The 22,963-nt window shown below is 21.9% G+C and overlaps 6 protein-coding genes across 6 annotated transcripts; 1 reads left to right on the top strand and 5 right to left on the bottom strand. All coding sequences in view use genetic code 6, as the record gives it.

Annotated features, from left to right (window-relative positions):
* Window positions 1-1,098: 1,098 nt before the first annotated feature.
* Window positions 1,099-4,235, bottom strand: TTHERM_00147510 (succinyl-CoA:3-ketoacid-coenzyme A transferase; the record flags this gene model as incomplete). The annotated part of the gene is made up of 5 exons (XM_001021485.3): window positions 1,099-1,533; window positions 1,938-2,357; window positions 2,993-3,103; window positions 3,163-3,452; window positions 3,602-4,235. The coding sequence occupies 5 exons, from the start codon at window positions 4,233-4,235 to the stop codon at window positions 1,099-1,101; spliced, it is 1,890 nt and encodes a 629-aa protein (XP_001021485.3).
* Window positions 4,236-4,276: 41 nt separating this feature from the next.
* On the bottom strand, window positions 4,277-6,924 carry TTHERM_00147500 (hypothetical protein; the record flags this gene model as incomplete). Its single annotated transcript, XM_001021484.2, has 2 exons — window positions 4,277-4,484; window positions 5,342-6,924. 2 exons carry the CDS (start codon window positions 6,922-6,924, stop codon window positions 4,277-4,279), a joined length of 1,791 nt encoding a protein of 596 aa, XP_001021484.2.
* A 1,638-nt stretch (window positions 6,925-8,562) lies between these two features.
* TTHERM_00147490 (kinase domain protein) lies at window positions 8,563-12,226 on the top strand (the record flags this gene model as incomplete). The annotated part of the gene is made up of 5 exons (XM_001021483.2): window positions 8,563-10,775; window positions 10,962-11,620; window positions 11,675-11,800; window positions 11,851-11,976; window positions 12,057-12,226. The coding sequence occupies 5 exons, from the start codon at window positions 8,563-8,565 to the stop codon at window positions 12,224-12,226; spliced, it is 3,294 nt and encodes a 1,097-aa protein (XP_001021483.2).
* Window positions 12,227-12,707: 481 nt separating this feature from the next.
* Window positions 12,708-13,883, bottom strand: TTHERM_000147483 (required for amino acid permease transport from the to the cell surface protein; the record flags this gene model as incomplete). The annotated part of the gene is made up of 5 exons (XM_012798950.1): window positions 12,708-12,981; window positions 13,045-13,121; window positions 13,188-13,301; window positions 13,358-13,627; window positions 13,677-13,883. 5 exons carry the CDS (start codon window positions 13,881-13,883, stop codon window positions 12,708-12,710), a joined length of 942 nt encoding a protein of 313 aa, XP_012654404.1.
* A 660-nt stretch (window positions 13,884-14,543) lies between these two features.
* TTHERM_00147480 (required for amino acid permease transport from the to the cell surface protein) lies at window positions 14,544-15,823 on the bottom strand (the record flags this gene model as incomplete). The annotated part of the gene is made up of 5 exons (XM_001021482.2): window positions 14,544-14,826; window positions 14,886-14,962; window positions 15,015-15,128; window positions 15,202-15,465; window positions 15,572-15,823. The coding sequence occupies 5 exons, from the start codon at window positions 15,821-15,823 to the stop codon at window positions 14,544-14,546; spliced, it is 990 nt and encodes a 329-aa protein (XP_001021482.2).
* A 1,427-nt stretch (window positions 15,824-17,250) lies between these two features.
* TTHERM_00147470 (equilibrative nucleoside transporter family protein) lies at window positions 17,251-18,782 on the bottom strand (the record flags this gene model as incomplete). The annotated part of the gene is made up of 2 exons (XM_001021481.1): window positions 17,251-17,617; window positions 17,710-18,782. The coding sequence occupies 2 exons, from the start codon at window positions 18,780-18,782 to the stop codon at window positions 17,251-17,253; spliced, it is 1,440 nt and encodes a 479-aa protein (XP_001021481.1).
* Between the last annotated feature and the right edge of the window lie 4,181 nt (window positions 18,783-22,963).

The raw sequence follows: 22,963 nt of genomic DNA, 5'->3' as shown, positions 1-22,963 counted from the left end.
TAGTCCTTAAAAATGTACTTAAATTAGAAAAATAAATCATCTATCAAAAATGATCCTCAAATATATTTTTTAAGAGTATGATTATTTTTACTTTGTTACTTTTGTATTTTTAACTCTATTTATTTGGATTAATTTAGATACTTGAATTGTTAATTTATTGTAACTAGATATTAAAAATAATTTTGTAAATTTGTTTAAATAAATAGGAATTAGTTAAGAATGACTTATTAAACAGAAAGTAAAATAATAAATATAAAGTTTTTTATTACTTGAATAAATTCAATTTTACTAGTAATTCAGTTAATAATTTCTTACTAGTTGAATTTATAAATAAAATTAGATTTCTTGAAACCAAAATGAACATATATATAGCTTCATTTAATTTGGTTATGAAATTTTAGATTATCTTTCAATAAAATGTTTCTATCTTTTAATGTCTTTATTTATTTTGTATATTGATCGTTATATATAAAAGACTATCTTTAAAATAAATATTTTACAATCATAATTATGTATATATTTATTTACTTGTGATCATTTATACAAAAAAGTTTTAGTTAAGGTAAATAAGTTTTTCAAATAAATACTATTTTTATATTAAAGAAGAAAAAGATATTCAATCAATAAATTTATTGCGAAGATAAGAGTTGTTTTGGTTTTATTGAATATTTAGAAACTTCCCATGATATCTTTACATATGGTTATTAAATAATAATAATTATTTATGTAATATTGGCAAAATCAGATATTGTTTATTTTTGATGATATTAGGCAATAAATTGATTAGTTTTGATAATTACTAATCAAATATAATATTAAAATACGCAATTTGGGGATTGTAGATAAATTTTTTATAAGATTTTGTCAATATATGATATTATTTATTAACACGGTGTTATAATATTCAGACTTAAGCTTAATTATTAAATGAATGACTAAGCAATATGGAGAGAACATGGAAATAAAAGATAAACAAGCAGAATTTTTATATAAATAGAGTAATAAAAATGGGTTTGTAATATATTTAAAATGTATGTGTGATATTTGTTTTTATTATATTTATGAGTGACGGACGAATGATTGACTAAATGATAACTCTCAGAATCTGGCAGGGTTTGAAACTACTTCAAAATTGAATCCAGTTGTAGACTTGATATCTTCCAAAGAAGATTCGTGAGCTATTTCAGTCAAAACTAAAACACCATCTCTCTTTTCAAAGACAGCCTTTTCAGTAATAACTTTATCAACAACAGATTTACCAGTCAAGGGAAGACTGCAGCTGTTGAGGAGTTTATGTTTGCCCTTAGCAGTGTGTTCCATAACAACAATAACTTTACTGCCACTTTAGACAAGATCCATAGCACCGCCCATACCTTTAACCATCTTACCAGGGATGATCCAGTTAGCAATATCACCTTCCTTACTGACTTGCATAGCACCAAGCATGGTAAGGTCTAAGTGACCACCTCTGATGATACCGAAACTCAAACTGCTGGAGAAGATACTGCTACCAGGTAACAATGTAATAGTTTCCTAAATTAATTTAGAAGAATGGAAAATTAGTTAAATAAGTCATTCATTTTGCTTAGTAAATAAATAATTGGTTTTAACTTTTGATGTGACTTAATTTTTCTTAATCTAGAAGAAAAGTATGCTAAATAAAAGAAAAAAAAGCCTAAAGATAAGCTCATATACTATCAAATTTTAAGATTGATATAAAAATTAGTAAAAAAAACATTTGGGGGTACAATTAAATTAATAAAATCTACGCAATACGTCAGATATGTAATTTTTGTTCTATCAAAAAAATATCACAAATCTCAAAAATATGAATTTTTTAAAAAAAGTGAGAGTTGTGATAAAAAATTGCTTCCTAATTGAACCTGTTTGCTCATCTAATTCTAATCAAAATGAATTTAATTTATCTATCTATTTACCTTGCCTGCATTGATGATATCAGAGTCTTCTTAGCCAGGCTTGGGATATTTACCAATACCAATAATACCATTTTCTGAGTGGAGTTCAATGTTGACACCTTTGGGAAGGTAGTTAGGAAGAAGAGTTGGAATACCGATACCCAAATTAACGTACATACCGTTTGTGACTTCTTAAGCAGCTCTCTTAATAATCTTTTCACGAATCTTGAAGCTAGCTGATGTGTCCTTTTAGTCGCCTTAGTCCAAAGTTAATTTTTCAATACGTTTGCTAACATTTTCAGATTTATAAACTCTATGGACGAAGACACCAGGAATATGGACGTGATCAGGATCGATTTCACCATTTTCAACTATTTCTTCAACTTCTGCAATAACACATCTGGAGGCAGTGGCCATATCTTAGTTGAAATTACGAGCAGTCTTTTTTTAATAATTAATAAAAGAAATTGATAAAATTAAAAATTTGATATAAGTTATTTTCATAGTAATTATTTTTGTGGGGAGACAGACAAAAGTGAGTAAGATGATGCAATTTCCAACTTAAAAACAATAATTATTTAATAATTTTGGGTGCTTAAAAAATAAAATATTGTCAATATATCTATTCTTAATTTTTGGGGATGGTCCTTTTTTTTTTGCTAAGGTATTATTCTTTTCGTTTATTATTTACTAATCAGACCAGATTAAGCAAGCAAACTTAAATTCATCTTTATTCTTTTATTGATAAAATACACACCAATTCAATGATTTTGCTTATTTTTAACATTGATTGATTGATTATTGCTACTTTTTATAATTTAGTTCTATTAAATTAACTAACTAACTATCCTAAAGATTTTTACTTAACTATTGTTTTATTTTTGAAAACTACTTTTTGAAATAATTCAAATATGAATGGAAATTAAGATTATCGCATCTATTCAAAGCAATTTGATCTGTCTCGCTTTAAAACTAAATACTCTTGAAGTAGAATATATTCTACTCCATAGTATCTATGACACATATTATCAGCTATTTATAATTTTTAAGAAATCAAATAATGTATTTATTATTACTCTGTTGAAAACTAAGTTGCCGTATCTATCAGCCTTTTTAGCCTTAACAAGAGCAAAATCACCAAAAATAGTCTCTTCTAAGATGTATTCTTTGCCATTGAAGTTTCTGCGCTATTTTTAAAAGACAATCATTTAGTCTAAGCTATTTTCATATCAAAAATATTTATTACTTCCTTAGGAGCTGAAACAATTTCAGGTTCGTGAGATCCCTACTTGTACTTAATGGGGAAACCACCTTATTCAATCAAAGTATGAGCACCAGTAGGAGTATAGAAGGCGGGGATACCATGACCAGCAGCACGACATTTTTCAGCAAGAGTACCTTAGGGAGTTAATTCAACTTCGAGTTCACCCTTTAAGTATTATCTTTCAAATTCATCGTTTTCACCAACATATGATGAAATCATTCTTTTGACTTAACGAGTATTGAGCAATAAACCAAGACCGTAATCCTTCAAACCTAACATAAATAAATAGAATGATTATGATGGATGCTTTTCCTTGAAAAAATTAAGTCGTTAATTATTTAAATTGGTAATATGCTTAAGATAACCATCTCAAATTTACCAAAGATATTAAAATACATTTTAAATGTAATTAATGTCTTACCACAATTATTAGAGACAATAGTGAGGTTTTTGGGACCGTTTTGTTGGACAGCCTTAATAAGGTTCTCAGGAACACCACATACACCAAAACCACCTACAAGGATCTTAGCACCATCGAAAATATCCTTAGTAGCTTCTTTGGCACATGTATAAACCTTAGATGAGAAGGAGAAGATATTCTTTTAGAATAACATCTTGTTAACATTTTGCAAGGATTTTAAAGAATGCATGACTTATTATGTATGATTATTTTTAATTGATTAGGTAAATACGAATGAATAATTTTTATTCTTTAGTTGAATTACTTTTTTGCTATGTAAAATTTTTATTAATTTATTATTTATTTTTTTGTTTTCTTATTTTTGATTTAAAGACGAAGAAAGATACAAATTGTTAATTTGTAATTATAAAAATATAAACAGTTTTTGATCATTATAATGATAATAAATTATTGGGCTTTAATTACTTACGATTGATAAGTATTAAAACTATTGACAGTACAAATAATGATGTAATAACTAATATACTTTAAAAAGATTTAATAAGTAATGTATATACAATCCTCTCATCAAATCACCATTTACATTTATTTATCTATCTTACTCTTAGAACTACTCCAAATAATATTATTTCATACTTCAAGATCCCCAAGTATCGCAATTTTATTAATTTTTTTTCATTGTTTTATGATTCCTAACTATTTTCCTCTAGCAACTTCGATATTATACTCCACTAATAGCTTTATGTGAAGTTTTTCAATTGTCTAAATACATTCGTAGATATTTTATTCTGGTAAGCTTTTAAGCTGTTGTTCGAAATCTTCAATTTACTTTTTATCTAAATCAGTAAGGTAATTCCACAGTTAATTCACTCTTTCATCAGCACTATTAAATTTATAAAATGATTTTAAAATATTGACATGTATTTTTTTAGAATTCGATAAGGCCTATTTCTTTGAAAAAGAACCGAATTAAATTTTTAGCCTTTTAAAAAAGATTTTTTTTTTACATAGAAATATTAAATATACTTATAAAAGTCAAAATTCATTAGAAATCAATTGCAAGTATTGTTTTCTTTTACAAGAAATTACTCTTGATTAAATTTATAATTATAACCTTTAAAACTTGAAATTTTTTTAAACCCTTTTGTCCCTTATTAAATCAAAGAAAGAAACAAAAAAATTTATTATCATTTTTAATAAGAAAAAATCAGATTATGATGTAAAAAGTGGAAAAGGTTATATAATTAATTAACTTCTTGTTTTAAATACATCACTTTTGTCAAAATTAATGCTTATTCTGTTTTTAAATTTGGAATTATTAATCAACATTTTCTGGTATTTCTAAGACTAAAATTATAATTCTGATCATCTTTTAGAATGTTTTTTATCATTTATTTTATTTACACAAAGGCTTTTTTGTGTATTAAAAAATTTTATTTTTATTAAAATAATAAAATTATTTCTTGAGTAATTATTTTAGCTTAATCGATTAATTTTCGTCTTTTAATAGTAAAATATTTTTCTTTTGGATAAAAAATAATATTTTTTAAATTCTTTTGTAATTAAATTCTTTTATTTGAATATCTAGTTAAACTAATTACTTCATACTTTTTAATTAAAATTTTTAATTTATTTGCTTTTCCTTATCTAATATAGAAGTTTTATTTTAGCTTAGTTATTTAAAAATACATATGAAAAATTGTATTGAAACTTTCAAAAATGTTTAAAAATATTTCTTACTTTGAAGGAGGTTTGCATTTTTTAGCATTTTCTATGAGTTTATTTAGAACAACTTCTTGATCAAGTTGAATATTAGCAGTATCATTTATAAATAGGGAATATGAATTAAAAAAATTAACGAGAGGGTGATTTTAATAATTATTATTTTATTACATCTTATCTTACTATTAAATATATTACTAATATTGCATCTAGTGCTAAGCTTGTTCCTAGTCCTAAGCCTATTATAAACTTCTTCCTATTTATTCAGATCCCCTAATAAAGGCATTATTTCTTAGTAAAAATTCTTTTTTCTACTAATCGATCAAATTATCCTGTTCGATGAAGCCTTACTTTTGCATTTGTTAAAATTAAATTTATTCTAAAACGAGATTTGGATTGATTGCGATTTCTTATAGATGTTACTGCAATTGTTTCAATTTTAATATTAATATTTATTGTTTCTATTCAGCGAAACTTCTTTATTCTTATGTTAAATTATTAGCACTTAAATATTATTCCAAGTTTTTTATTTCATTAATCATTAAATCTTATTACTGTTGCTACATGGTTAAGTATGCTTTGCATTGTTTTTCTAAATATTGATTATGCAAAGCTTATTTTGCTTCTTCTTCCTCTTCCTCTTCTCCTTCTCCTTCATCTTCTTCTGGTTACATTAAATTTCTTTACATTCCCATTTGATTGGTCATCTCACCATATCTTTTCATGAATTTTTTATTATTTTACTCAGCCTAAAAACCACTTATTTATTGCTCTAATTCTTCGTCTCCTTCCCCAGCATGCAACTAATCATATTAAGCTTAAAGCAATCTTGTCAATTCTAATTAATCGAATTTACTTATGTTAATTGGCTACTAGTTATTATCACCCTCATAATTTTCTTCGTTTTCATTTTCATCTTGATTATCTATCTATTAATTAGTTTTATTCATATTTTTTTCTAGCTAATTATTATTTCTATTTATATTATTTGAGTTTTAAACTGATTGCTAAAGTTGAGCAAGTGCATTATTTGATGGATTTAAATTCATAAGAAGCTATAAGAGCTAATTTTACTAATCTTCATCAGGCTCTCCTTATTTTTTATTACCTAACATTTTTAATTTCAATTCTTCTTATTTTTTCCCATCTAAATTATTATTTTCTTCAATTTAGCCTTCGTTTTGATTGTTTTCTTCTTCATCCTCCTAATAATTTTCTTCATCATCATCCTCCTCTTCCATCCTTTAATTAATTTATTTTTAAGTTTATTCGTGGGATTGAAGCTGTTGCTGCTATATAAGCTAGTATTGCTACAAAACAGCATCAAAAAATTGCTTCTATCTCGTCATTTAACTTAAATTATTATCCTGATCATCATTTTCTTCTTCCTAACTTTTATCTTTATTATTATGATTACTCTCGTTCTCATCAAATTCTTCATCTTATTATTGATTAAGGTTAGCAAGTTCATTATTTAAACTTGCATTTTAATTGATATTTTGCAATAAAGTTGCTATTAATTGCTAATCAATAATTGAAGGTAACTTCACATCTTTATTTTTTTAACTACTGTCTTCACTTTTTCCCTTATCTTAGCTCATTTAAATCTTCTGATTTTTTTTATTTATTTATTTGTAAATATGATCAAATTCTATATTTTATTTAAATTTTATAACACAATCAGAGACAACAAAACTTTCAAAATTATTATATTTTATATCAGATTTATGTATCTATCAAATAAATTTCGTTGCTGTATTTAATTTTAATTTTAAAAAGATTATTTTATTTTTTTTTGGAGGATATTTTTAGAGTAAATAAAAAAACTCATTAGCTTATAATCTAAAGCATATGCAACTATTAGTAATATAATCATTCAAAAATTAAATGCAATTAACTAGATATAAAATTATTTTTTATTAAAGACACTTAAGTTAAGACAATTTATTTATTTTAAAATTTTTATAATTAACTAAAGCTTAATTGTAATAAATATTTTCATCCGTATTTTAGGAAAAACTATAAGAATAAATATATTTAAATATTTAGACAAATTGTTGTTTGATTAATTTTATGAAAAATATAATGTATATCATTATAAATTAATCCCAAAATAAATATAAAAATATTTTTTTGAAAATGATAATACTATTTACTAATGAGCTAAATAGAGTCAAATTAAAATAATATAATTTATTTAAATTTTTATCAATCACTTAAAAAATCTTGAGTTTTTCAATTAAAATTTTATTAATGAATGAATAAATCATGTCAAATCTTCTTTTTCAAAAATAAATACTCTCATTTGAGTAAAATTAAAATGTAAACAGTAAAATAAATATGATAATTTAATACTATTTTCATAAAAAAATAGCTTTTGAGCAAAATAGCACATTTTCTCATAATAAATTTAGGAGAGGTTTGCATTTATTAATGAGGATTTATTTTATTTTTTGATATGATTTATTACTAATTTTATTTTTAATCATCAAGAAAATTATTCAGCTTTTATTTTTACTAAGCATATAAATTTAAATTAATACTATAAATAAAATAGAATAATATTTTAGCTAAATATCACTAATTGTCAATTTTTGATAACAATATTTTGGTAATTCTAATCATTTAAGGTCAAAAAATAATTTTCAAAGAAAAAATTTACACTTTTTTTTTTATAAGGATTTATCATTAGTTTTAAACTCCAATTTTATTTATTGGTTAATAAGAAAGAATTTTTTGTTATTAATTTTTACTTTGCATGTTTAGCAAACTTAAAAAAATTAATAAATTTAGATTTTAAACTAATATATTAAGTTTTTTGTATTTACTTTTTTCTGATACTCTCTTGAAAACTATTTTAAAGTAAAATTGATTTATATTTATTATTAAGTTTAGACCTTTGCTTAAATACTCATTTTATATTTTGCAAGCAAAGAAGACTAAAAAATAAACAATTTTTACTATCAAAATATATAAGAAGTTAAAATTAGGAAGTATCTCATCTTAAGGCAGCAATAATATTTCTGTTTGTACTCTTTATTTAATAAATATAAGTAATAGTGGTAAAAAAATTAAATAAATTACATTTAGAAATCCAGTAATATATTTATTTATTTATCTATCGATTTATTGAATAATTCTAAAGTGTCATCTAAGTTTACTTTTGTAATTGATAAGAATATTTTTATTTATCCTCTGCTATAATACAAATTTTAAATTATAATACCTAATATTATATTATGAGGCATCAAAGGTTTGATTCTTTCATTAATGAACAAGTTTCTAACACTAACAATTCTACTTAAAGAGTAAATCTTTCCTAAACCTAAAATATTTAAAAAAGAACAAAATGTTATAGTAATTATGAAAATGCAAGACAAAACTAAATAATATAGAACAATATTTTTCAAGAAAGAGGAAAAGACTTTTTAAATAAAACATTTTCTATATAGCATAGCGCTTAGCTAAAAAATTCAAACGCAAGATAGCGAGAAGAAATAAATTATATCTAAGATAGCTATTAACCAGCATATTAATTGGATAATATTAATGTTACATTAGGATATTAAAAACAAGAGTATAAGGCATAAAATGCTTTCCAGTAGTATTCTCTTAAAATAAATGGAAAAGAAATAAATGATCAATAAGCTAAAATCAGAAGTAAGTCCCATTTAGGCGAAAATGATTAAGCTCATAATAGCAGTTAAAACTAAAATAATCATTTAAAAATACCTTAATTACAACCACAAATTAAAAAAAGTCCACTAGAAGATACTAAATAAGAAATTTAGTCCTAAAAATTTGATAAACCAACAGATTATTTATTTAAAATTAATGTTAAAACCTCAGAAAAATAACAATTAAATAAACAATAACTAAGCTTCTCGACTGGCAAGTAAAATTCTATTTTTATGTAAAATGGTAACTCAAATAGCTTTGAAAAAAATTAAAATACTTTAAATCAACATCGGCAAATAAGATCATATTCAAGCAATTAGAAACAATACACAAATTAATCTTATCTTTCAAACATGGAATAAAAGCAATCTTATCTTTCGATTTCATAATTTAATGATTAGCCTCTGAATGAACCAAAAATTAAACCTATTATAAAAAACATTTAAGATTTTAAAAATTAAAACAGTCTGTAAATTTAAAATTTGAATAGAAAAAGCAATTTAACAACAAGAATAGCTTCAAGGATGAGTAATATTAGTTATGCTTACAGTTCTATAAACTCTACAAATGGAAAAAGCAGTTATATGAATAAAAAAAGAACAATAACAGATTAAGATTAAGATGACGATGATTCTGTTGATGATGGAGTAACTGGTGAAAAAGATGAGTATTCTCTTTTAATTAAGTGTGAAAAAAAAATAAAAAATAGTATTAAAGTACTTTAAAGATGTATAGATTAATCTTAAAATGTTCAGAATATACTAAATTAAAATAAAGAAAAATATGAAAGAGAAGGCAATAAAGAAATGCTGGAACTGTTAAAAAATATATCAAACAAACAAAATAATGAAAACGACTTCTCAGAAGAATTAAAATAAACTAATTCTGTTAATTATAAATAAAATTAAAAGTAAAATAAATAGTTACAGATATAAATATCTAATTAAAGTGAAGATTTTTAACAAAAAAATTAAAATGGAACTTAAGATGATCAATTATAAATGGACCATATGGATTTACACTCTAACAAAAATATTTAAAATTAATAAATGGTGCTCAAAAAATAAATACAAGAGTCTCTAAAAAAAATAGAAAAGTATTTAGACTATTCTGTTCAAGCTTCAAAATAGTCAACAATTTAAATGGAATAAACTGCATTTTTAAATGAAGTAAATATCTAAATTAATGAAATATATTTGAAAGAAGAGAGTATTGTTCATAAAACAATTAATCTTTTCTTGTTTAATAAGTAAACTATTTCTGTAGATTTGTATTATTCTAACTATGAAACACTTCCTTTTGATTTTAAAGAATTAGAAAGTAACAAAATTCATTTGTTAGGTCAGGGGACTTTTGGAAAAGTTTATAAGGCAAAGTTGTTACCAAAGGAGTAAAGATATTAGCATTAATCTTCTTCTCAACATACAAAAAAAAGAAACAATAGAGATCTCCTTTCTCTTCTAAAATAGCAATAAGATCCTATTATTGAAGATGAATTTTATGCTTTAAAAGTTATTAAATGCAAGAATATGAATGAGCTGGAGAAAAAATCATAAGAAATTATTATTGAGTACTATTTAATGCAAAGATAGTTTAGACACTCCTGCAATTTAATTTTACCTGTCTATTATATTTAATAAAATGATTAATTAGACCTTTTATTTTTAAAGCAGCTGGCAGATTTTAATTTTACTTAGCTGCTTAACAAAAGAAGAGAAAAATACTTAGTTTATACAGAAGGAGAACTTTTATAAATATTCAAAATGTTATTAAGGTAAATTTATTTAATCAAAATATTATTTAAATCGCTACAAAAAAGTTTTTTCCATAAAAAACAAAATTATTCTTTTAATTTTTTTAAAGATTTTCTTTATCAATTGAAGGATTTTATTTAATAATTTAAATATTTTACTTTTTTTATTTAATCAGAATTAAAAGAAAATTTTTTTTTTATTTTTAGAATTATTAAAGACATGCATGATAGAAATGTTGCTCATAGAGATATTAAGCCAAGTAACTTTGTTTTTTTCAAAAAAGATAGATCTTGGAAACTAATCGATTATGGAACAGCTAAAATAGAAATGGATTTAAAATAAGTGAAAGAGTATAATTTTTGTGGTACTAGACTTTATGCTATACCTAAGATATCTTAAATGAAAAATTTTGGAGAACTTTCAAGTAAAGTAAGAATGTCTTTGAAAGCTTATGATATTTATTCACTTGGGATTACATTTATTAAGATTAAAAAACTGCTTATTAATCCATTTGACCAAAAAGCTTTAAAACAGATACTCACTTCGGGAACATTAGATGACGAAACTTTGCTAAGCAATAAAATAATTAACTAGCTTATAAATCCTAATGAGGAGTTTAGGATAAACTTAGATTTAAATGATCTTATTTAAGAAATTGAGGATAAGTAGCATAGTAAAGAAGATAATATTCCTAACGATTATGGAGTTATGTTTGATCATCACTCAGATTTTGATTATAGTAAATAAAAGCTTGAAGATGAAGATTAGTTTGAAAGAGCATTGACTTTAAAGAAAATCAACAAAACAGATGGTGCTCTTTCAATATTATTTAGTTTATTAGATAAAGACATATAGTCAAAATTAAGTAAAATTTTTATTATTTACAATTTCATAAATAAAATTATTAAAAAATTAATAGAGGCAAATGTTTTGAATCAGATTGGCTAGATATATATCATAAAAGGAAATTATCTATAGTCACTTAAATATTTAGAAAAGTCTAAGGAGCTCATTTTACAGCTCTATCCAAAAGGCTCAACTAAATGTAAAATTATTTAAAATGAGACATTAAAATATTTTCAATAATTTAATAAGAGGGAGAACTATTTGAAGATCTTGGATCTGTTCATTTTTTACTGAATAAAAGAGATGAAGGTTTAGATTTCTTTAAAAAATGCTATAAGATATATAAAAGAAACCCACTTGAGTGTTCTTACAAAAGTAATTTATTTTTATTTAATTATTTACTTATTTCATTCACCTTTTTGTCAAATAATAATATTTATTTCAAAAATATAAAGTTAATAAGCTTAAAAGTAAAATCCAAACTTATGGAATTGAACTTGCCTAAATTAATGAAATTGCTGATAAAAAATATCTAAAAAATTAAAATGAGCCATAGAGTAGATAGAGTGAAAAAATTGAAAATATTAATTATACTAAATCGAGATCTATTTAATTTTAAATATGATCTCTTATTTTATTAATTTTAGAGTAAAAAGAATCAACTAATATTTTTATTAAAAATTTATGAGTTTTGTTTATATATATCTAGATGTTATTTTATAAAATAGTCAATTTTATATTATTAACATATATTTTTTAATACTCAGCATCTTACAATTCACATTTATACAAACACTATTACTTTAAATATCCAACAATTAAAAAAAATTAAATATATTTTATAAGATTTAATAATAGCAAATTAAAAGTGTGAATTTATTATTTTAAAAAAATATCTTTGTATATTTCATATTTTAATTTAAAATACTCATTACATGAATTCAGCAGTTTTCTAAGGTAAGTATAGAAACAATTCATTAAATATTTTTTTGAGTATTATTATATTTTGTGTGAATGCATTTAATTTATAGTTATGAAAACTAACATTTTACATAAGCTATTGATAATAACTACATATTTAAATTGATTTAATTATTTTGCTTCCTTCAAATATTAATATCATTAAAAGCTAAACAGTTTACTATTCCATCATGTTTGAAATTTATACAAGATACTTATTGAGTTTCATCATCTAGTTTCCAAAGCTTTGCAAACTTATCACTTGAGCAAGAAAATAAAAATTCTCCATCACAGCCATAAGAAATATCCCACACCCACTTTGTGTGTCCATATAATGTTTACTTTAATTCAAATTTCTAAGAAGAAGTATTTATTCCCCAAATTTTAATTGTCTTATCAGCACTACAAGTAGCTAAACTCCTAATTAAGACATAAAGATGTTAAGGTTTACGATAATAAAGTATTTTAAGATTTATTTTTTACGTTGCTAGTGGAGATATTTAGCATTTTAATATGTAATCATCATGGGCTTTCTCTATTTTTTATAAGCTCTGTGGATCCTTTTACATTTTAGAAATGAATTATAATATAAATAAACTACTCAATAATAAACCAATTTATTTTACATCTATCTTTGATAGTTTTTAAATAAATAATTATCCAGATGAGTCTACAGCAGAGTAAAACTAGGCATTTGCACAAATTGAAACAGATCTAATTCCTATTTCTGGTGATAGAGCCTACCAAATTTTAATTAGAATTAATACTTGTTTATTTATTGAATATCTAAATTTACAATCTTTTTAACATAGGTTTATTCTTTTCTTAAATCCCATATCTTTACATTTCCTGCTTGGTCAGCTGAAATCAACTCAACTTCATTAGGGTGTAAAACAACTTAATTAACTGGTTCCTTACTATTAAAAGTTTTTTAAACTCCTTGCATAGCTAAATCATGAACTTTAATACTTCCATCTTCAGAACTCGCATAAATCCATCCATTATTTTATTTAAATCCTACTGATGTTACATTACTTTTATATCCATCGTAAACGTGCTTTAATTTCTATTTATATTTTGTGTGTGATAATTTTAGTCTATTTAACTAATTGTACATATTTATCGTTAAGATCATATAGATTTATTGTCGCACTTCCTGCAGTTCCCAAATATTATTTATCATGTGAAACTTCTATTTTATTCACAAAGCTTGTCTGCTTTTATGAGCAGTATTCAAATTGATGTATAATTTTTTAGTCTGAATAGCTCCAAAATTTAATAGTTCTATCATATGATGCTGTTGCTAGTATTACATTACTCATAATTCACAATTTACTTTAATTTTTAGAAGCACTTTTAATGTTTTTGTATTATTTAAATAGAAAAAAGACAAATAAGCAAATTAATTACAAGATTTATAAGTATATTTTATGTTAAATAAATGATTAAGATATTAAAAGCTTTATCATAGTGAATATTTTATTTTAATTCTAATATATTTTTTGATCAAATTGAATAATATAAATTTAATATTTTTCTAATTCTTCACTTAAAAAAAAATGTTTACATAATTTATTATCATTTAAATGAAAACTTTACTTAAAATAGTTTTTAGAAAATTCTACCCCATTATGAAAATTTTGAGAAAATCCTGTAAATAATAATTTATTACTTAAAATAAATAAGGGTTGCTTATTATTTATTCATATATAAATAAAAAATTTTCTGAAAATAATAAAAAAAAAACAAATACTCTTAAAATAAAAATAATTTAGAATACTTAAAAATAAAGATTACATAAGTGAATAAATTAATTTTTATAAAATATTATTAATTTAAGGCAAATATTAATTAAAAATTGGATAAGATATATAAGAATGAATATATTTATTAAAATTTTCTTCAACATTTAGAATTATATCTTTAACAATAAATTTTTTTCTTCTTCAAAGCTTAGCTTGGCTTCATAATTTAATTAATTCTCAACTCTTTATAGTTATATCATTAAAGGCTACACAATTTACTGTTTGTTGGTGGCCTTTGAATGTAAAACACTCAACTTATTATTAGTTTTCATCAAGTTTCCATAATTTAGCATTATTATCGCTGGAACAAGAAAATAAAAATTCACCATCACATCCATATGCAACATCCCAAACCCACTTTTAATGCCCATATAGTGTATTTTTATATTCGAATTTCTATGATTATTGATTTTAACTCCAAATTTTTATTGTTTTATCAGCACTGCATGTTGCTATACTCCTATTTTAGATTATAATATTTATATTATAATCAACTTTTGCTTAATTCTTGATATTTACGTAACTAATGGAGAAATTTAACATTTTAGAATATAATCATCATGAGCTTTCTCAATTTTTTACATAGAAGATATTTCCTTTTTATAAAGAATTTTCATAATTTATTTATCAAATAAAGAATATTAATACATCATTCTTTCCTAATTTATATATAAAAAGAGATCCTGAAGAATCTGCTGCACAAAAGAATTAAGCATTAATAGCTACAGAAACTGATCTCAAACCTATTTCAGGAGCTAAGACCTTTTATTTTTTATGTTGATGTTTTAAAAATAAAAAAATCATGAATTATATATGTAATAAATATGATTTTTACTAATTTTTTTCTGCATTACGTATCTTTTCTTAAGTCCCATATTTTAACATTTCCAGCTTAATCTGCTGAAATGAGTTCAACTTCATTTGGATGTAATACTACTTAATTCACAGGTTCCTTGCTAGAAAATGTTTTAGAGACACCTTACATTGCTAAATCATGGATTTTTATACTGCCATCCTCTGAACTAGTATAAATCCATCCATTGTTTTACTTAAATCCTATCGAAGTAACATTATTTTAATAACCATCATATGCGAATTTCTAATAGTTTTAAGAATAAAATAAAATAAGTATTTAATATAAATCATAATATTTTATCCAAACATATTTAAAATTATTTTTGATATCAATAAAATAATATTTTTACTGGTCTATCTGGTAATGGGGCTTAGCCTAAATCATAAATATATGCCGAAAAACTTGCTGCAGCACCAAGATATTATTTATCATGAGAAACCTCAATTCTATTTATGAAAAAGGCACTTTTTGAAACTTAAAATTGACTTTGCCTTTTCTTTGTTGAGTATTCTATTGAATGAAACTATACTTAATCCTAGCTCCATAATTTAATAGTATGATCATATGATGCCGTAGCTAAAATAACACCGTTTGTACACATCTAAATAAAAACTAATATTTTTGTTAAACTAAAAATATAAATATTTGATAATTATATTGATGCTATAAATTTTAATAAATAAAAACTTGGCTGACTGATAACTTAAAAATTCTGATAGATCTTAATTATAATTATATTTAACAAAATTAAATAGTAAGTATTTTAATTTTATCATTTTTAATCATTTTATTAATTTTTACAAAGCAAATTAGTTAAAAAGTATTATTTATTATGAAATATTTTACAAAATCGATTTAATTTACTTAACAAAAAATAAAATTATTGTTTTTTAATTTAATCTTATTACAAAAATAAATAATTAATATATTAATTAATATTATTAATAATAAAAATTTTTTAATATGTCTTTTAAAAACTCTAATGTAAAAATAAATGTTTTTCAAAATTTTATAAAAAATTACTTTTTGTTAATAAATAAATATTATAAAATTTAAAATTATAATAAAATTTAATTTTATATTAGTATAAATATTAAATTTGATGTGTAAATAAATATATATATTTGCTCTTTATAATTTATTCAAGAGTTAAAATTTTATATCATAATTTATTTAGCTATTTAAACTGGTTAAAAAATTAATTATATATACTAGAAGTAATAAATCAATTGGTAATATAATTTAGAACTAATTTAAAAACTACTGTAAATTAAATATAAAAATACATTAATATAATAACTTTTATTATAATTATATTATTTTGTATAGCACTTAAATCTTAATCTACAGCTCAAAGTGTTTACTTATTAATTTTAATAGTAACCAATCATGCAGAAATGGGTAGATATTTAAGAATTATTATTCTAAATTGATTAATAGGATAAAAAATTAATAATTGATTCATTAAGAAAGATTAAAAGTGATTTAATCTAAATAAATCTAATTAGAGAAAAAAGCAAATATAGAACAAAAATGATAAATTATTTACCCGTCACACTTTTATATATAATTTCAACCTTATTTTTCTAAACTATAACAAAAATGGTCTATAAATTTATTTTTCTTCTAAATGTTAAATTATTTAAATATGTTTAAATCTGGTAGAAATATATTTACAGTAAAATTTTATTTTTTTATAAATTTTTGGAAATCAAATCGAAAGCTCATAAATATATCAAATTCTAATTACAAAAAAATAAATTATAAACTGAATCTTAATTATTAAAAAATGGAATTTGAGAGAGAGTTTGATTGAATTATTTAATATAAAATTAAGTTAAATTTACAAGATATAAAGTCATTAAATGATACACAATCATACAATAAAATAATTATCTATTATATGTTTATAATAAAAATAATTAAATTTTTTATATAGTTAATGTTTTATTGAAAATTTAGATTTTTTTTTCATTCATTAAGTTAAATTTAATATAGTTCCATTAAATTATAAATTATTTCTTTTTATCACTCTTATACAAGAGGAAGAGCTAAAAATGTACCAATAGAAATACCAAAAGTAATAGCGAATCCACCAATAAAGTTGATAAGGTCAACTATTTTAGGGTCCTTAACATTTTTAGGTCCAAGATTCATGAGAGCAGTTGTGCACTAACCATTAGTTACTGCAAATAAGAAAATACAGAACCATGAAAAGACATCATTTTATAAATCTTCGCTACCTTTATGTCTAGAAATAAGTAAGAAGAAAACGTAGAAAATAAATCTACTAATAACAATAGAGTAAGTTAAGTATAATTTTTAAAGCATCTTTATGCCTCCAATGTATTTTCCTACTAGATCACCGAGATTAAAGAGTAAAATCATAAAAACACTATTAATTTAAATAAGAATTTATTAGTATTGAATAATTAGTAAGTAGAGAATAACAAAATTTTGAAAAGAAAAAAAAAATTTAATATTTACCCAGCCCAAGGGAATTTAATAATTTCGTATGTAGTCTTTTGGAAGATAGAAACACCTGGGAACATCATGAAAGTTTGGATATAGATAAGAACTAAGTAAAGAGGAATACATCCTGAGTATTTGAAGACTTAAGATAAGTAAGCTAAATATTAGAAGAATGCATTTTTCTTAAGAGAGGAAGTTTATTTTTCATGTTAATCAAGATTTACATCAGTTTAAACATTTCCAGTGCTTCTAACATTTTACATTTCAGTTTGTGTTGTTATTTTGTTTTCAATTTAGTTTTTAAGGAAAGATCTTCTTTCAACGAGCTTGAAGTAATCACACTTAGTGAAAATAATTTGCATCATACTTGAGAAGATGTAAATTACAGCAGCAAAACAGAAGTAAAGGGCTGTGCAAATGTTAGTAGATTGTTCACTATCTCCTAAAATGGCAAGAGCAATTAATCTGATAACATTCATAGTCAAACCAGAAAGAGCAGTACTTGTCCAGTAGATATTATTGATGGAGGGATGAACACTTCCAGCTAAAGCAATCAAAGAGTTAGTATTAACACTATCGATAAATCCTTAAATGAAAAGAATGCAAAATGAGATCCAATAACCTGCAGTAGTGTTGTAGAAGATAGCTATGATGGTAACTATGATCATAGTACAACAGACACCCATTAAGCAGTAAGCAATTCTTTGATTGTAGTTAAAACGACGAGCTAAGGCAGGGCAAGCTAAACCAGCCAAAAAGTTTGTAATCATAATTGGAATGGGGAAATAGAAAGTTACATCCAAGAATTAGCCTTTGGGATACTTTTGACCAAAGAAATCAAAAGCTGTTAAGATAGCATTCCAACCAGCAAGAGAGGCAATACCGAGAAAAACAAAAGCAACTTTATACCATAATTTGAGAGGAGGTAAAGGTTATGCGAGTTCTTTTTCATATTCGAGGTACAATTAATCATTTGATACTTACTTGGTAATTGCTTGTTCACCTTGAGGCATCAAATCGTTGGACTCTTAGTAAACTTGCTTAGGGCTTTTATTTTAGACTTCTTCAGTGACTAAAGCGTTAGACATTTTATTTATTTTATTATTACACTATTTTTATATTTTTTTTAGTTTATTTATTTTATAAAATTTGGATAATAACTACTTTCATGAGTATTTAAATAAGGCATGTTTACTTATTATAATGGTTATATAAGTATGGGTGAGGGGTCAACCAACCTACTTGTAATTATGTTTAATTTATATTAATATTGAAATCGTGATAGGGGGATTTCCTTAACTTGATTATTATAATACTAGTTGAAAATGTTAAGCTTGTATTTTTAATTACAAATGTTCTACTCAATTTTTTACTATTTTTAGATATGATTTAATTACAAAATCGAATGAATGAATAATAAGATTTGAATGTTTATATTACTAAAGAATAAATCAATCAAATATGACTCCTAATAAATTATAAATTTGATATTGATTTATTCATAAATAAAGTAATTTTTTTAAGATAAAAATCAAGATATTTCTATATTGAAAAAATTCTATTGCATAAATAAATGTTAAACGCATTAAAGTACAAAATTTAAAAGTTTTTTTAGCGTAATTATGATATTAGAAGTTATTTTTTGTTTGTTTTTTCAAGCTAAAATAAATTAAAAATAAATAAATATTAATAAATACTTTAAATTTTTAATTAATGGATATAATCTTTTTGTAGAAGAAAGTATTAAAACCATTCGTTTAATTTGCGTCTTTTAAGTTATAATTTAAGTACTATAATGCTTTTTAATTAAAAATATATTGTGTTATCATAATTAATTCTGGCTCGATATAATTAATTTTTTGAGTAAATTATTATAAGTATAAAATCGTTCATAAATCTAGTAATTTTAGTGTACGCGGACATTTCTTAAATATATTTATTAGCTTATTAGTGATTTAATACTAGATTATATTTATTTTTATTTAAAAACTAATTTTTTTATCTTGCTTTAACTTATTTTTCAATATAACTTAATAAGAAAAATTTTTTGATAAATTTTCAAATAAAGTGAAAGAAAAATATAAATTTGAAATGCAAGAAAATATAAATATTAAATGCAAGAAATATATAATTTTGAACAAGAATTTTAGAATATGTTTTATTTATAAATAAGAAATAATATAAGTAGAATAATTAAATTTTATATTATCACAAAAATTCGAATAGGATATCAAGGAAGAAATAAATCTTATAAACTAATAAAAATAAACATTTTAATTAATAATTTATCTAATATAGCCTTTAAAAAATAAAAATTTTATTCAAATGAAATAGTTTTAAAAAACTAAATTAAATAAATTATTTATTTGACAAAGCAATTTTGCCAAAAGTGTATTTATTAAAACTATTATTATTTTTTAAATGCCTTCATATGTTGTAGGCGAAAATCAAATATTCTCTTTAAATTATTTATTTGAGGAGGTAGAATTTTCACTAAGTTTTATCTAGATAAAAGATAAAAAATATGTTTATTTATTTCTTATTTTTTTTTATAATTTAGAAAGATATTTTTAAAAACTATTGTAAAATAAACAATATTTTTATAAAAAGTTAATTTTTGTATTTCATCTTTATAAATTAGAAATTGCTTAGTTATTTGTAAAATTAATAGTAACGAATAGATAATCAAAGAATAAATAAATCTACATAATTGTTAAATGAATATTTTGCCTAAGAAAAAATTGAGAGAAAAATATATGAATATTCATTTAGAAGTAAATAGTTATTGATTGTAAAAAAATAAAGACTATTTATATCTAAAGGTGAGGGTCGAAGTTAAGAAATAGTTGACTAGAATAGTACCAAAATCTGATTTATGCTATTAAGAAATTAAAAATTTTTAGTAAGTAATCGTGCATATATTACTTTATTGTTAAGGGTGCACAGTAATTTATTCGAATAGATAAATTAATTTAAATATTGATATAATAATAAAAATTTATCTCTTTCTAAATTAGATAATATTTTTATTTTAAAAAGTTTTTTATTACATTAATTTGAGTAAATAATTCGAATTAAAAATAAAAATTATTAGCTGATTATTGTCAGAGTAACTTTATTAATTTTACACAGTCTATTGTAGGTACAAATCTAAAGTTTTTGAATAGCTATTAATAATTAATTAATAAATAAATAAATATTTATCTGATTTTTTATTTAAATATTTAAATGACAAAAGTAAGTTTTTATCTTAGCAATTTGATTTTTTCTGAATTTAATATTTAACTGAAAAATAAGTAAAAAATTTCAAATCAAATATAAAGAAATAAAATATGATACTTTTGCTAAAATTTAAATGAATATCACGTTAAATCCACATTAACATTACAGAAAAGTATATGAAAATTTCAATTTTCTTTCTTTTTAATTATTGATGAGATTATTCTATTATATATTTCTCCTAAATTTTCACATTTTAAACTTTTAGAGATAAATTTCTACAGATATTTGCATTGCAACTCATCTGAATATAAAATGGCTTGTTATTTTTCAAAATAGCTTATTCTTTCAACTTCTTACTCTTCCATTTCCTCTATCTATTCTTTATTTTATTACTGCTTTCCTTTTTAATTTTATTAAAATTTTTTGTCATCTTTGCAATCAAACTGTCTATTCATAAGGGAGAACATCCGATTATCTTAATTGCTGCAAGCTATTCATTATTTAAAATAATCATGATTGACTTTTTTAATAAGATTATATCTTTATAAAGCTCGAAAATGTCCAGGCTCTTCCTAACATGCTCTTCAATAATTTTTTCGTCTATTGATTAACAAATAACGAATGCCCATTTTTAATAAATAAATTAAATAACCAAAAACTGTAGTAAGATTAATAAAAATTTAATATAAAAATATTTTATTCTTAGAAACAAATTTATTTTTATAAAAATATAAAATTTAGATAGTAAAAATCAATAAATTTAAGATAAAAATCATAATCAATAATATGATTTTATATATTTACATAATAATTTAAAGATATAAGTAATTAATCTATCCAAAAAAGTTAAAAAATTTTGTAAAATTTTATGTATTCTACTTACCTTTTAGCAAGTAAGCAATTAAAAAGTAAAAATATTAAATAATCTATTTATATCTATTTTTGGGGGGCAAAGTTAGGAAGAAGTTCACTAGAATAGAACCTAAATCTGAATTATTGTTGTTTTATTCAAATATTTCTTTTATAATAATTATAATGTAAATTATTAGATATAAAGAATAAAATAAATTATATATATTAAATAGGAAATTTTACATTAAATCTTTTTTTTTGATTAATGAAATATTAATATTACTATTCAAAAGAAATAAAAATAATTTTATAATATTTAATATAAATACATACCTCAAATTATGAATTAATTTTTTTTTAAAATGAAAATATAATTGTTTTTAATCTTTAACTTATTTTGGTTTTATATATCTTTTATAGAATAATTTTATTTTATTATTAACTTTTTAAACAAACTAAATGAATCAATATAAAATAAAAAATATTATTTTTAATTAGATTTATCTAAACTAAGTTTTTATTTTATTTCCGTCTTGATTATATTAACTTTATGAATTTTGCTTTTTTATATAAAAAATTTGATATGTAAATATTTTTAACATGCTAAATTTTATAAAGGCTTGGTAAATTTAAAAATTTTATTTTTAATATGTTTTTCATTAAATATTTTATTTTTTATTACTGATTATTTAAATTAATTTATTTAATTTTGAGATTTAAAATACTTTTTTATACTAAATATTCAAATATAATGTATGAAAATTAATAAAATTATAAAACATATTTTTGTAGGATCAATTTCTAAAGCTTAAAAGAAAATTAGTTAAAAAATAATTTATAGTAATTTATTTTCTATTTTAATTCTACAAAAAAATCGATATTAATTTTTATTATCTTCTTTAAATTTTGAAAGATTAATGTAAATTTTATTAAATAAAATTTTAATGAAAATCTATTCTAATCGTTTTATTTTAAAAAAATTTAGATATTTATTATAATGAAATTGATATTAATTATTTTCAATATTTTTAAATTGAAACTTTGTTTAGATTTTAAATTTTTTATAAAACTATTAGTGATTTGACAATTTTAATTATTAGGAATAATTTATAAGTTATTTAACATCTAAATTACTTTAAAAAATTTTCAAAAATTTTTTTATAATCCTTAATTGGGGTTGGGGTTGGGGTTGGGG

The sequence above is a fragment of the Tetrahymena thermophila genome, assembly GCF_000189635.1.
Source record: "Tetrahymena thermophila SB210 genomic scaffold scf_8254545, whole genome shotgun sequence".
NCBI lineage: Eukaryota > Ciliophora > Oligohymenophorea > Hymenostomatida > Tetrahymenidae > Tetrahymena > Tetrahymena thermophila.
This window is presented reverse-complemented; position numbering and strand designations above follow the sequence as displayed.